The sequence below is a fragment of the Lineus longissimus genome, chromosome 6, assembly GCF_910592395.1.
Source record: "Lineus longissimus chromosome 6, tnLinLong1.2, whole genome shotgun sequence".
NCBI classification, from domain to species: Eukaryota; Metazoa; Nemertea; class Pilidiophora; order Heteronemertea; family Lineidae; genus Lineus; species Lineus longissimus.
Window position 1 is genome coordinate 4,705,696 of NC_088313.1, and position 16,096 is coordinate 4,721,791.

General features: G+C 41.7%; 1 protein-coding gene across 3 annotated transcripts in view; it reads left to right on the forward strand.

Annotated features, from left to right (window-relative positions):
• Window positions 1-1,777: 1,777 nt before the first annotated feature.
• Window positions 1,778-16,096, forward strand: part of LOC135488935 (attractin-like protein 1) — a 116,948-nt gene continuing 102,629 nt past the window's right edge. For all 3 annotated transcript variants that reach the window (XR_010447080.1, XM_064773908.1, XM_064773909.1), the window contains exons 1-13: window positions 1,778-2,015; window positions 2,603-2,803; window positions 5,318-5,449; window positions 6,551-6,729; window positions 8,640-8,805; window positions 9,472-9,562; window positions 10,046-10,301; window positions 11,185-11,368; window positions 12,700-12,854; window positions 13,464-13,551; window positions 13,966-14,039; window positions 15,056-15,226; window positions 15,873-15,985. Coding sequence is in view for 2 of the 3 variants with exons in the window: in XM_064773908.1 (XP_064629978.1) it covers window positions 1,780-2,015; window positions 2,603-2,803; window positions 5,318-5,449; window positions 6,551-6,729; window positions 8,640-8,805; window positions 9,472-9,562; window positions 10,046-10,301; window positions 11,185-11,368; window positions 12,700-12,854; window positions 13,464-13,551; window positions 13,966-14,039; window positions 15,056-15,226; window positions 15,873-15,985 (2,046 nt within the window). In the remaining variant the exon portion in view is untranslated. The remainder of the gene's footprint in view (window positions 2,016-2,602; window positions 2,804-5,317; window positions 5,450-6,550; window positions 6,730-8,639; window positions 8,806-9,471; window positions 9,563-10,045; window positions 10,302-11,184; window positions 11,369-12,699; window positions 12,855-13,463; window positions 13,552-13,965; window positions 14,040-15,055; window positions 15,227-15,872; window positions 15,986-16,096) is intronic.

Consider the following 16,096-nt stretch of genomic DNA (forward strand, 5'->3'; position numbering starts at 1 on the left):
TGGACCTGTCTCCTTGTCACCTTTCCTCTGAACCCTCTCAGGCACCCTCTTATATTTCTGCTCAATGCCACATTCCCTTAAACATCCAACTTGAAAACTCTTCTCCTCCTCCCTTTCCTTTGATGTTCCACTCTTGATACCCTGAATCTCAGAATCGAACTGGTCCTGAAAAGAGGGCGTGTCCACACTGCTCTCCTTCAACTGATCAAAGAGATCCCCCTCAAAAATCCTCGACTTCGACACCCTGCTCTTCTTAGGGCCCGAGGCCTGATCCTGCGGTGGTGTATAACTTGAAGGTAGAGTCTTAGTACGGGCAGAGCTCGGGTCCTTCCGATGGAAACTGCTCTGGAAACGCCTCGGACACGTGGAGCTCCCATAGTCACACTGAAATGACTGGTACAGAGCATCACCGGGAGGGAAAGGGTTAAAATCGTCCGTTGTAACTCGGTAATGTTCAGGACTCACCGCTTTACTCATAGACGCTGCTCTCTTAACGTGATATTTTCTCCTTGATAACATTGTTGATGATAGCATATACACAGTCGAGAGCAAGTTGTAACTAACTGTCAACTCCGTGCATGAGAGTGTAGTTGACTATCGTCTGCTAACAAAAAGAGAAACGTAAGGGATTAGGATTTGAGAGATCAAACGGTCAACTCCTTGCACTTTCTTATTTCCTCTTCTTCTTCAGTTCTGCTTTTAGTCATCCTCTGACATCAATTCTACTGCACTTCTCAAGCAATTCTTTTCTTGTTCTGGTTCTTCTTCCTGCTTCAATTAATTTGCCTTTTTCAAATCTTTCTTGTTCAGTTCTGTCTTCAAAGTATTCTTCCTCAATTCCCATCTCCGTCAAATCATCATCTGTCCTTCAATTCTATCCTTCAAATCTGTCCTTGCTCATCGGTCCTTCAATTCTTTCTTTGCTCAATTCTGTTCCCTTCAAATCTGTCCTTGCCTAATTCTGTCCTTGCTCAATTCTATCTTTTAATTCTATCCTTCACATCTGTCCTTGCTCTATTCTGTCCTTCAAATCTGTCCTTGCTCAATTCTATCCTTCAAATCTGTCCTTGCTCAATTCTCTCCTTCAAATAATGTCCTTGCTCATTCTGTCCTTCAAATCGGTCCTTGTTCAATTCTGTCCTTCAAACCAGTCTCTGCAAATCTGTCTAATCCTGTCTTCTTCAAACCTGTCCTACATCAGTTCCTGCCTCCTTCAAAACTGTCTTCCTCTTTATCCGTCCTTCCTTCTTCAATTCTGTCGTCGCTCACTCCTGTTTGCCACAATCATATCTTCCTCAAATCTGTCCTTCCTCTGTCTTCTTCAAATGTTTTCTTCTTAAATCGAAATTTGCTACGATCGTGTCACATTTTCTTCACCAGTTCCTGTCACCTTCAAACCTGTCTTCTTCAAATATGCTCCTTTTTAATCTTGTGTTCTATAATTCTGCCTACTGTAAAGTTGCCTTTCCTCAATTCTGTCCCCTCCAAATATGTCGTCTTAAAATTTTTCGTCGCTCAATCCTGTCTCCTTCAAATTGCGAAAGGACATCTCTGATGGAGACAGGAAGGAGACCGCTTTGAAGGAGACGAGATTGAAGGAGACACAATTGAGGAAGAACCGATTTGAAGGCGACAGATTTGAAGGAGACATGTGTTCAGACATGGTTGTGGCAAACAGGATTGAGCGACGACAGGTTTGGAGGAGACAGAGGATTCTGTCCTTCCGATCTGTTAGTTCCATATTCTTATTAGAGATGGCGACACTGATTCGCAAATAACATGGCGGACGATGTTATGTTGATATTCCAAATGAAGTCTAAATTTCGCCGAAAAATACCACATTTGATCCTATTTTTTGCGTATTTCTTTTTATTTGTGTGTTTATTGACATTAGTAGACAGTGCTGGATTGTGTAGTCCCTCAAATTGTGTTCATGGGGAGTGTAACAATGACACTTGCGTTTGCTCTCCGGGCTGGATGGGGAAATCTTGCGATGCCTGCGGCGGAAGAGCGAAGTGAGTCAAAAAATTGGAATTTAAATCTCATTTGTCTGCCCAGTACATTCTATGTTGTACAACATATTTGAGTTTAACCTTAAATTGTACCTTTTGGGTCTTAAGTTTGGTAAAATCGCCTGCAGAAGTTGAGAAATTTAGAGTGATAGCTAAGAGGATACACTGTTTCAAATGTACTGGGATTGATGTGTATAAATGTATGTGGAATACAGAACAATGCATGTGGAATACACAACATGAAGCCAGTTTATCAAATTGATGCAAGAATTTATTCCAGCCTTACGTTTCATATGAAATAAATGTAATCGGTGGTACTCGGACAAAAATCCGTGATAGTAGGCCGGTTGACGCCCTGATATACCGGTACGAGTACCTGGAAATTGATTACGCACCAGTCCTTGCAGGAAGCTGTGATATAAGAGCCACAACAAACCAAACAAGCATCAGGCCCAGGACGGGATATGTACTAGAATGTCCACTGTATGCAGTATTAGTGATGTCTTATCATGAAACATCCCAAGATGCTTTTACATAAGCAACAAGGGTGTCACTGTTTGGAAAAAAAATGTCTTTGCTTCTTATTCCAGGTTGACCTCTTCCTCTGGCTTCATATCAGACGGTGCTTCCAACTACACTGTAAATGTCAAATGCACGTGGCTCCTTGACACGGGCAGGCCAAACAGCACACTCAGACTTCGGCTCCACGAGTTTGCTACTGAATGTGGCTGGGATCATCTCTATATTTATGATGGATCGTCAGTATTTGATCCCCTTCTTGCTGTATATAGGTAAGTTGGCTGTTTGAAAAAAGTTTTGTAGTCTTAAAATGACTAAAAACGTACAGTAGAACCTCTGTATTAAGGACACCCTTGGGACTGACAAGTGCTGTCCTTAATAGAGAGGTGTCTGGATAAGAGAGGTCAAATTGAATGGAAACAACCAATTTTGCACCAAAACTAGTGTCCTTCATAAGAGAGGGTGTTCTTAATAGAGAGGTGTCTGCATAGGGAGGTTCCACTCTTCTAACGTTGCTCTGCTTCACTGAAACTGAGACTAGAGAGCTTTGACCGTGGTGAGCAGAAGTTGGAACGAAATTTCGACCTTTTGTATCCTGTTACTGTAGTTACACATGTGCATAGCAAACTCTGCTACGGAACTCATTCATGTACATGCGTATCCCGGTACAAAATCGGGATACAGTGGAACCTCCCTTAGCGGACACCTCTCTATTAAGGGCAACCTCTCTAAGGACACTAGTTTTGGTCCCAAGTGGTAGTATCCATTCAATTTGACCTCTCTGATCAGGACACCTCTCTGATCAGGACACCTCTCTATTATGGACAGCACTTGTCACTGTCGGTCCCGAGGTTGTCCTTTTAATAGAGAGGTTCTACTGTATTTCTTTACTTCTGCTGGTCATGGCACAGATCCAATACCCTCATAGGAGTACAGTGATCTTTCCTATAACGTACATTGTGGGACAAATTCATAATTAATGGCAGTAGAATTTCACTGACTCTGACATGGAAAACTGACAAATGTTAGTGCATGAGACGAGTCCCTTGGGCCAAGAACGAGATGACTTTGGTCTGGAGATACTACAAATAAAAGTATTTAGTTGGCCTCCGAAGTGACAAAATAAGAAAGAGATGGCTAGCAAAAAAACGATGCTCTGGATGGAAGCTGAATTGACATGAATTCACTGTGCATGAGGGTCCCCTTGGTGTGATTAATGCTAATGGACTCCCTGACATTGACAATGAAATTAGCGTGGAATCCTATTGTCTGATTACCATTTTATCCAAAAATGACAGTTTGATTGGTTAATGGCTTCGACTTATATTTTTAAATAGGTAGTAAACCAGGAAGTTTTTTCAAATAATTCAGTCACCGGTCTTGGCATACTTGGAAAATCGCAATTTAAGTCTGCCTGTCGTTTACAATGTGACTGCCTTGTACAATCAGGAAGACGTAGAGGTGTTTTTTTTAAATCTAGATTTGACCTGTGCAAGTCACTATTCTTTTCGATGCAATATCCTTGACTTTGACCTGCTACTTGAAATTGAATTCTGACCACTTTAAATTTCAGTTTTATGGGCATTGTCAAATGTTTTATGGGCATTGTCAAATGTCTATTTTGCAATATTTGCTGCTCATGAAAGCCCTGATAACTTTCAATGAATGTCCCAATTTCATCTGAATACATTACATGTATGCCCTGGACTTGTGTATGAAGGTGGTTGACGTATATGAATGATACTGATACACATCTGTTGGCCATAAATCAAAACCCCTTTGTCATATTTGAGGCCATTCTATATGACATGCATGAGGAAAGTCTACTCATAATGTCTTGTGTATGATGATGCAGCATAATCTATTTTGTAATATTTTTAATCGTAATCATTTTGACATTGTGGGTGAACCACAGTCAATTATCTTACATTGTGTTGGCAATGGTCCTTGGCAACGGCAACAGTGTGTGATTCTGTGACGTTTGTGGTGTGTATGTACTATTAGGTTTAAACGTAACACGGCAAATAATTTAAAATTTCGTCGATCGATTTTTAATCCCGTCCATCAATCAATATCGCCATGTCAGGCCGAATGATACTGCCATGACTTTGCATTGGTCGATTTAGACTTTAGGTCATTGTCAATTGGCATCTTGCCAATTATATTTTGTTCAGCTGGTCTTCCTTCTTCACCAGCTGGTCTTCCTTCTTCACAAACAGTCCATTAATTTTCATTAAGCCTCTTCGGAGTCATATTGGCGCATAAGGCATCCACTCGAGCTCACCATCTCCCCCATCCTGAGCCAATGTGGTGATGTTGTCCCATGTCATTCCATTCCAAACCAGTCCTCCAAGATATTTTTCTTGAAAAGGGTGAAATATGTAGTTGCCGATAGGGCGACCTTGCTAGGTACTCAAAGTAGTTGCCCACCATGAAATTAGCGGGTAACGGGACCGATGCTAAAACCAAATCTTGGTGTGTGAACAGTCTTTTAAATTTTTACAAGACTATTTTTAGTTCTTGGAAGATCTTTTAACAAAGGGAGTTAAAACCAATTGTTATCAACAAGCAGCCGAACTGAGGTGCATGTTGGGGGGTGATGGTGTTCTTCTGGTGACCGAAATAAGCAGTATCATAAAGGAGTGTGTGTTAATTGTCTTTTCCTTAGACTAAGGCAATGAGTCCGAATAGGGACCAGCTACTGCTGTAATTCCACTGAGCAGTTTAAGAGCCAAATCAATGCCGATCAAGTTTGACCGTGTTTTTTTTCTTCTCACTCCTTTCAGTGGCCTTATACGCAAGAAATCTGCAAACGACAGCGCACCTCTTCCTGAAGTCAAAGCGACCTCTGGGCGCGCCTACTTGTACTTCTACAGCGACGCGGCATATAACATGAGTGGATTCAACATATCTTATTCGTAAGTATTACACCATGTACAAAAACGTGTCAACGTGTGATGTGTCGTAAAAAAGATGAGCCAACTCCATCCAGCTTGTCATTGGCAACATTGTTGATTTTTTTTTTCATATGCATGTACTTAATCACGTTGATGACAAACATTTATTGAAGAATTGTCTGAAAATGTTTCCTTCATCACCTTGTTGATCAAAGTTGTAACAGAAATATCCTGGTCATTCTTTGGTATTTATTATTTGTTTATTTAGTTTTACATGTAGCTCAAATATATTTGATTTGCTCAGTGAATCAGTGACTCAGTCTAGAATTTGTTTTGAAAGTTGACAAAAACAAGTCCACAAATACATCTACATGTTCATGTAGCTGAAGGTGGGACACTGACTAGGCACGATTCAAAAAGAGGTCAAGTCTATTCAAAGAATGTCATATTGTATTTTCAGAGGCCTTATGATATATAAAAATCATACGAGTGTCGCTATATTTAACAATTTCTAAAGTGGCTATTTCAATAACACATTGATTTTCACTCATTTGTATACCAGTCAGCCGACACAAGCAGTGCCAGGTAGTGCAGTGTCAACGTCAGTGTCAGTCGTGGCTCAGGTCCCAAATTTGATTTCCTCATGACAGAATACAGTGGAACCTCCCTTAGCAGACACCTCTCTATTAAGGACTAGCTCTCTATGAGGGACACTAGTTTTGGTCCCAAAATGGCAGTTTCCATTCAATTTGGCCTCTCTAATCAGGACACCTCTCTATTAAGGACAGCACTTGTCAGTCCCTGTTAGTCCCGAGGGTATCCTTAGTAGAGAGGTTCTACTGTACTTCTACTGTGTAATTGAGTTGGCATCTCACTTCTGCCCGAAATCATCAAATAATAGAGTTGTTTTTTTTCGTGAAATGGATAATAGAGAGCTTAATACATGCTCCTGGCTCAATATGATAATTTCAAATATTTTTTAAGGAAAACAAGTAAAATCTTGTGACACTGATTCTGTGTTCTAGGCTGTATACACAATGTAGCCTGCACCAAAGTTATCTATTACCCTCATTTAAATCAAGTTCTCTCAGACAAAATGAAAACGTGTTTGATTTATTTCAGTGTCAATACTTGCCCACTAAACTGTTCAAATAACGGCGTTTGTAACAATGCAAAAGGAGAGTGTGCTTGTCATGTCAATTTCAACGGACCGTCATGTGATATACCCAACTGCCCACACAGCTGTGCACCGAATGGGAACTGCGTGGATGGGAAGTGCCACTGTAAAACAGGCTTCACAGGTAAGGTTCAGCTCCAAAATCGCCCGAGTGCCGAAATTAAAAAATTTCAGACACTGGAATTGATCAATTGCCACCATATTGGATGTCAGCATCCTGTGATTCAGGGTTTTGTTAATCCTACGTCATAAACTGTGGTGTCGCCAGTTCAGACTGTAAATCTTATTCAGGCCGAATTAGTGCCACTTTTTAGCTCACCTCTTAGCAGAGGTGAGCTTATCCCATACCGTGGCGTCCGTCGTCGTCGTCGTCCGACGTCCGTTAGCAGGGCACGTTTCGTAACTGTTAGAGCTATTGAGTTGAAACTTGGTACACATGTACCCTTATGTAATGACACCTGGGAGACCAAGTTTCGGTCCGATTCGTTTCATGGTTTGGCCACAAGGGGGCCAAACGTTAAAAGTGAAAATATGCAATATCTCCCTTAATAGTAGTCGGGAAATTTTGAAAAAAATATGGTAGGTACTTCTAGCAAAGGTGCATCATATATCCTCCGGGTTTTTGATTTGACCTCCTTTTCAAGGTCACAGAGGTCAAATGGTGTAAATTGGCCGTTAGGATGTAACGATGGCACGTTTCTAAACTGCAATGACTATTGATACCAAATATGGTACACATTTACCCCTTAGTCAGGTGATCTCAGGGACCAAAGTTTGGTCCAATATGATTCACCACTTGACCACCAGGGGACAAAATCCAAAAACCTTAAAAATGTGATTATTCCTTAACTTCTTGCCCGATTGCCACCAATTTGATATCATGGGTACATCTAACCACCATACAGTATATGTCACACAGGTTTTTAATTTGACCTTCTTGTCAAGGTCACAGAGGTCAAATGGCATAAATTCGCCATCAGGCCGTAACTATGGCACGTTTCTTAACTGCAATGCCTATTGATCACAAATTAAGTACACATGTACCCCTTGGTCAGGTGATCTCAGGTACCGAAGTTTGGTGCGATCTGATTTGCCGTTTGGCCTCCAGGGAGGGGGCCAAATCCTAAATTCTTCAAAATGCCATTATACCTAGTAATGACTTGCCCGATTGGCACCAATTTTATATCATAGGTACATCTAATTCTAACAACCATTCAATGTGTCACCCGGGTCTTCTTTGATTTGACCTACTTTTCAAGGTCACAGAGGTCGAATGTACTGTAAATTGGCCATTTTGGGGAAATTGTAATTGCTTGGACCTACATCAAACCTAACACTACATGACACAATACCATGCTCTTTATCCATCTTTCCTCCACACGAGGTGAGCACAATGGCCCTGGCCATTTCATTCTGATAAAACGTTATATTTTATTAAAAAATAACAAAATACGATCTTTATAAATAAAATTTGACACTTGCTAGTGGGTTTTAAGATGATTGACGGAGAACTACAAATGCAGCGTAGGGCATCGCAAGCTTTGTTGTGATGCGATAGCCTCACAGCAAACAGAAAGATTCTTTCCCGATCTCCATCCACGGTACTGGCACTGCTTTTCAAGATCCAGATGGCAGCACCAGTACTAAAAGTTACACTTCCAGTGCATTTTCCATTAAAATTAAGTTTTGTTGATTTTCTCCCTAAAACTCATCAAAATAGAATTAAGGACCAATAAAACAACATTGTTGGTGCTATTTCTCCATGTAGAGTAATTAAGGGATGAAATATTTAATAATCTTTGACCCGAGAAATGGCTTTCTCATGACAACCATGATCCACTTGCCTGCAGGGCCCCCTATTGGCAGGTATTGTTGTGAAGGTTCCTTAATGGGTGATATGAATAAAGACTAGCAAATGCCTCTCTCAAAAACTCCATGTACATTTACACTAGGCCTTTCTGTATAAAATAGAAGTAAAAGCATTTGCTAGTCTTTATTCATATCACCCATTGACTTCCGTTCTTTTCCTTTCAGGCATCGGCTGCAATATTTCCTCCGAGGATGGCTCATGGTCTATGGCGCCTTCTCATCCCCTAGGGCCAGGTGGGCGGGCGTCACACAAGTCTGTCATCGACGGCACATGGATTTATGTCATAGGTGGCTATGATCTCAGCATGACAGGTCAAATGGACATATCAAGGTACAGAGGCAAAATGTCAAAATTATTTGAAGCAAAAAAGTTATCGCTGTTCATCCGGGAGGGGCTTGATGAAAGTGGCATCGCGTTGTAAATTTTGGAGGCAAACGCAAGCTTAGAAAGCTCAGAAATTTCACCTCTATTACATCATACATGTTATAGACCATCGGATTATCTAACGTTGATCGGTGAGTACAGAATCATGTGTGCAATAATAAATATCTGACATCTCTTATTTCAACGTGACTTGATAAGGTGATATGATGAGACTAATTCTTGGCCATGGGGTGTGTGCACTGCCTGGATGGGGAAGGAAAAATGTTTCATGAATGTAATTCCATCATTGTGGGCAGTGTTGACTGACCATTAGAAACTCATATTATACTGCCCCATATGATTCTACAGCAGATGTCTAATTTTCTTGCCCAAGTTGAGAGAACTGCCCAGGACAGGAGAAATCCCGTTGGCAATCTGTGCTCCACTTGGAGTAACAGGGTCTTATTCTAAGAAACCTATTGTCTTGTTTTTGCAACAGATAGGAAGCCAGGATGTTAGTGTGACCACTGCCTGGGGAGTTTCCAAGATGTTAGTGTGACCACTGCCTTGGGAGTGTAACAGATGTGAATTCTTGTCAAAAAAATGATAAGTCATCCTAATTTTAAATTTCAGGTTCCATGTGATAGACCAGCGATGGGAAAATGTGAGGACTATTGGGGAATTACCAGCCGCGAGATACGGTCACTCAGTTGTCTTATACAAGGTAGGCCTTTTAGTTCTTAGTATAGGCACATTTAGAAGGGTGTTGTGCCCTGTCACCCTTGAGGTGGCGCTAGTGTGCCCTTTTTAATTCCAAAATAATGCCCTACCCCCTAAAAACAGGCCAACCGCCTTCAACCCAGGCAGAATGGCTCAACCTCGACAAAGGTTCTAAGGAGAGGAATTTGTAAACAATGTTTGAAAGATAAATCTGGGCCCCGTCTGAGAAACAACAAAGCACTACCATTACAGGTGGGTAAGGAATCTCCTGCGACCTTACCTTTAAACATGTTAAATGATGATGATGATGATGAAGGATGATGAAGACAATCATGGATATGTCCCCCTCAACCTGTGATAACCAGAGGGAGACGTTATTTGCGTCAACTGTAGATGCTGTCCCAATTGGATTGTTGAAACTTCTGGCCAGCTTTCATTAAAATATTAATGTAAATACCATTACTGAGGTTTATTTCGTCCTTTTTAGAACAAGATCTACATGTTCGGTGGCGATGTGCTGACAGTGAACATCACTAATGAATTATGGGTATTTGACGTTCCGGCAAATACTGCAACGCCAATCTTGCCCGTCGCTTGGTCGCTGATCAATTCTTCCAGTGCAGATTTGCTTCCAATTGGCGTGGTCGGTCACACTGCTCATGTTGTTAATGATACGATGTATGTCATATTTGGATATAGTTCCTTGCTCGGATACACGAATACTGTCCAGGAGTATCGACTAGGTGAGTTTGTTTCCGCTCATTTTGTTTGCAGTATCCTTGTCCCGGCTCCCATCTCCTCCCTTCCAGCACACCGGGCAAGCCCTGAGGTCTCCTGAGGAACCCCAAGTATCACTTGGGAGACTGGAGTTGCAGGAGCTTCCTTGTCCAAGCAGACAGGCTTTGGAATCAGCGTGGTGTTGAAAATCATACGGCTAAACCTGTTGCCATATGACTAAGACTGTTGCCATATGGCTAAGACTTGCCATATGACTAAGACTGTCGCCTTATGGCTAAGACTGTTGCCATTTTCACCCACCTGTTCAGAGGATGTTTTCAGGCACCCCATTGGGGCAATTTTTAAAATTTTGCGCTATAGAAATTTAAATTAATTTCAGTCCTTGCTTGATCAGTTAGCACCAGTAGATGATAAACTTTATCTTAAAATTCTAAAAGTAAAAGCAGACAGTCAACCTTACTCATGTGCATATCATTTTATATTGAGAATAGTGGAACTTTCCTTGGTGGGCATCTCTGTTAGGAGGACACCCTCTCTATAAGGGACACTTAGTTTGGTCCCAAATTTCCACTCACTTTGACCCCTAATCAGGGGGACTATAGCCAGGAGCAGAGGGGCTAATTTGGCCTTCTTCAGGTGACTCATATACACAGTAAGAGTCCTGGGTCATGTCAGATGGAGCACTAAATATATTCATCGTACAAGCGTGAATCATTTTGACGTACTGTGAGACGTGAGAGACCTCTAGTGGCGAATTCGTGTTACTTTATCTTGCCTGCCTAACCGCTGCCTATATTGTCCCTTCAAGGACAAAACTTTTCAGTCCAGAGGTTGTCCTTATTAGAGAGGTTCTACTAATATATGACAACATGTTGTTATTATTTCCAGATGACCAGAAGTGGAGTCTTGCTCAAACCACTGGCGCTATTGTGAAAGGAGGCTACGCCCACTCCAGTGTTTACGACCTCACCACCGAGGCATTCTATGTTCACGCTGGTTACCTCTCGGGTAGTACCAACCACTATGTCCTGGCAGATACACTTTACTCCTATCAGCCAAAAAAGCGGAAATGGTAAGTTTTTTTTGCCAGATTCGTTACTCAGTCCTAGGAAAACCGCAACCATAAAGCAGTCCATTGCAAGCAAACTTGACCTAGAAACATGTTACTCAGTCCTAGGAAAACCGCAACCATAAAGCAGTCCATTGCAAGCAAACTTGACCTAGAAACATGTTACTCAGTCCTAGGAAAACCGCAACCATAAAGCAGTCCATTGCAAGCCAACTTGACCTGGAAACATGTTACTCAGTCCTAGGAAAACCGCAACCATAAAGCAGTCCATTGCAAGCAAACTTGACCTAGAAACATGTTACTCAGTCCTAGGAAAACTGCAACCATAAAGCAGTATATTGCAAGCAAACTTGACCTAGAAACATATGCATAGCTTCGTCTTGGCAGTGCTGATTTCGAGCTACTGGAATTCAGTAGGTTGATCTAGTTTCGGTTGACCAGACTACCTGTGTGTGCTCCAATGCCTCATGCCAACAGTGGTGTGATCAAGTCAGCATGTGACGGGGACAGACTGCTGTTGAAACTTCCTATGACAGTACTGTTACTCTTTCTTCTCTAATTTCAAGTTCAATACATGTAGTTCTTCTACTTGCATTCCTCATTCAACAAGGATGAGAGAAACTACCAGTTTTTGGAGGATTTCCGTGTACCCCCTTCTAAAAAGAGCCTGACGGTCAATATTCTTGCTTTCATGATTGCATGCCATGTACAAATCCTCAAAGACTGTTCTTAAAGTTCTGCATCAAATCAAGTTTGATCGAAATTGAAGCACTAAGTCCAGAGATATAGCAAATTAACTGTTTTGTTTACATGTTATGTCACAGCCTTGGTTTGGTTTCTAAGTAAGGTCAGCAGAAATCGGAAGCTCTAAGACACAGCTCTCAATAGAATAGCTCAGGGCCTGGTCACACAGTTGGTGTTAGCAGCTAAATATTGGCATTATTCCCAGCGCTAATATTGGACAGAAGAAGATACGCTTAGTGGAGCTAATAAATTCAATGCTGGTGTTTATCTCTAATGCTGATTGAGCAACTACGTGTAGGCCCAAAAGTATTTTGTGATGTGCATTCTTAACATTGTTCATATTGTTTCCAGGACGATTCTACACAGCAGTGGCCAGGTCAAGTATCTCCACAGCATCTTGAGCAACTGGGGTCCAAGTCTCAAAAGTATTCGGTGGTGTGCATTCTAATTCCTTTGTAATATTGTTTCCAGGACGATTCTGCACAGTAGTGGCCAGTTCAAGTATCTCCACAGCATCTTGAGCAACTGGGCCCAAGTCTCAAAAGTATTCGGTGGTGTGCATTCTAATTCCTTTGTAATATTTTTTCCAGGACAATTCTGCACAGCAGTGGCCAGTTTAAGTATCTCCACAGCGCTGCAATGATCGGTGATGTGATGCTGGTCTACGGAGGCAACCCACACAATGACACGCACAAAAGCTCTGGAGCAAAATGTTACTCAAGTGATTTCATGGCGTATGACATAAGTGAGTACGGCTTTTGGGTAACAAGTTATTAAAAGATGTATTACATAACCATAATTATTGTTGTGTCAACACACTAACTCTTGACGAAGATTGTTTTTGTCTGACCAGGATGTTAACCCCTTAACTGACACCGTCGCCGAATTGCGACGAGTGCCTATGCGTTATTTACCATTGAGTTTCATTGAAAAGAACGTCTGCTATGCAGTTTCCCCGCTTACTGATAGATGTCGTAAAGGTGATCGTTTCTACGGCGGTTTTGAGTAATCTTACTCTTCTTGGTTTCAAGCTACAGTCTTTTAAAAACAGCTTATCGGAAAATTTTTAAAAATATTCGACAGTTAAAGGGTTACAAGGTCTTTTGTGATAAGATGTTGAAACAACAATGATCTGTAAAGTAGTTTCTCATCGATTTAAAGGGACAATGTAGGCAGCCAAGATAAAGTTACACAAAGTCGCCAATAGGGGTCTCTCACATCTGACAGTACGTTGAAGTGATTCACGCTTGTCCTTAATAGAGAGGTGTCCGCTAAGTGAGGTTCCACTATACATCAATTAAGTTTACATTCTCAAAGAATTCTATTCATATCAGTTATCATTTCTGTCTTTCAGAATGTGATAAGTGGCACTTTCTTCCCAATCCTAAACTCCCTCAAGATGTCTCCCGGTTTGGTCACACGGCTGATGTCTACCAGGGAAAGTGAGTAAAAAATGTACTTTGTTATTAAAGTGAACTTCATACGAGCAACACAATGCCCTTACTGCGCCTCAGTGGGTATCAAATCAATTGATGCATCATCAAGTCATATGCAAGTTTCTGGTCGGAACCCCGAACCTTGCTAGCTATATTGTCCACATGTTCTTCAGGCCGAATTTAGCGTACTGATCTTCACTGGACTTGAAAACAGGAAATAAAAAGGTTCATTTTCACCACCCGAGAAAATGTAAAAAGCAGGCTGAATCATTGGTGTGCGAAATCCCCTTAAACTTGTTTCAAAATTATTTGACAGATTTGAAAAGTGGGCAGAAGGATACATAAGGTTAATCTTTATTCAGTGCTTTTCAGCAATATTCTTAACGTTGTTTATGCTCAGTGTTTTTGGTCTTTTTTCAGGACAAGCCGACAGATGTATGTATTTGGTGGTTTCAATGGGGTCATGCTGAACGATGTCCTGGTATATACCCCAGGTAAGCTTGCTTATTATTTTTTATTTATTTATGGAAGTCAGCATGACAAGTCTGTCAATATTATTGATAAAAATTCTAAAATACCTTGGTAACGTTAAGTCAACTTTTAAATGGAAAATGCATAAGCCTCGTTCTGAGAGCGGAGTGTTTTGGACACGCAACCAAGATGCTCTACCAAAGTTCCCTCGGGTTGCACTAAAATGTGGAAACCATGCACACAGCTCACTTCAGAAGTTTGAGGCTCTCAAAACACTGCTTCAAACACAAATCAGCCAAGGAAGCATCAACCACCCTAAGTTTTTTAATGAGCACTACACATATTTGCTTAGAAAAACGCTCCAAATAGCCCATTTGCGCGGATTTTAGCATCACTTGAGCGAGCCGATCCGGACTTCCTATACGCGCTGCCGTAACATAATGTAAACAACGGCGCTACCGGCGCTCCGGGCAGGCGATGGATGGAATTTGCAAAATTCGCACATATTCAAGTTATTTCGTGGCCTATCTTTTTAAGTTTGAGGTATTTTAGAATAGAAATTGAACCCTCGGCTTCGGACCTTGGTATAGTTACCAAGACACTCTCGGGTGGAGCTAAAATTTCGTCCAAACCCTCGCCTATCGGCTCGGGTTTGGACTGTATTTTAGCTCCACCCGAGAGTGTCTTGGTAACTCAACCAAGGTCCTCCGCCTCGGGTTCAATTCCTTAATTTAAGGTGCTTCAGTTAAACATTTGAACAACACACAGGGTGAATTCAACTTGAATCGTAGCATCTCAAAAGGTTGATGTCGTGTGATAAAGAAGAGATAATGGCAATGGTCTAGTGACTCGGGTGTATAGGCTATAGGTGTCAAAGGGTCCTTGGTACAAACCCCACTGTCAGCGTGAAACTCTGGGTGGGTCTCTTTGTATGTCTTGCCTCCCTTCCCCAGGAGAAACCAATTCAAGATAAACAAAGTCAGAATTATTGGCTGTTCTCCTCTTTAATTTCTAATGAAACTTTCATATCAATTTCCAGGCAACTGCCACCTATATGTCACTGAAGAAACATGTCTCGCAGCCCTCCCCGGCCAGAGCTGCGTGTGGGTCCAAGACCAGGGGTGCATGACCAAGACAGAGGCTCATGAACTCATTGGGAAGTCCATCACTCTTGATGATGTCAGTGAACGCACGTGTACACCACACAAAGGTAAAGCCAGATATTAACCCTTTGGCTGCGGCAGCCATTTTCAGCCAGCGCCGCCATGCGCTGACAGGTGTACCAATAATAAACACTGGAGCTAACTTTTAACTGAACGGTCGAAACCGTTCGAAAGTGTCACCATCAACATACAGTAGAACCTCTCTATTAAGGACACCCTCGGGACTGACAAGTGTTGTCCTTAATACAGGGGTGTACTGATTAGAGAGGTCAAATTGAATGGAAACACCCAATTTGGGACCACGACTAGTGTCCTTGATAGAGAGGGTGTCCTTAATAGAGAGGTGTCAGCTAAGGGAGGTTATACTGTAATACAACATCGACACACCACACTTCAGAAGGCCAAAGCCAACTTTGGACAATGGCATAAGCGACTGTGACCCTTTGTTCCAGGTAAAAGGCATGATTGGTCAGCGCCCAAACGAACTTCGTCGAAAAATCGTCCGTTGAAAATCATTTAACATCATCCTCGGGACAACAATGATGGAAAATGAGATGCGTCACTTGATCATGTTGATGACGTCTTATCTCCATTTCGTGAAATGCAATGGGTGTAGCTATTCAGAAAAGAACTAGTTAACTTTCTTGATAGAAATTAAGCTTGTTTTGACGTCTGATGATATTTTGTTTGCAGAGGACCTCAGTGACATCTGCCAGTATAGCACATGCCCTAGTTGTGTGACTACCACTTATCAATGTAACTGGTGCGACAGCCGGTGTTCCCATACGAAATGCAACAAGGATGAGGTGAGTTGGAGAAGATTCCAAATTGTTTGCTGCAACAGAAATCTTCCTTGAAGGCCCACGGAGGTGTGGATTTGAAGTCTCCAGAGGAGCATCAAGCTACCGATAGGAATC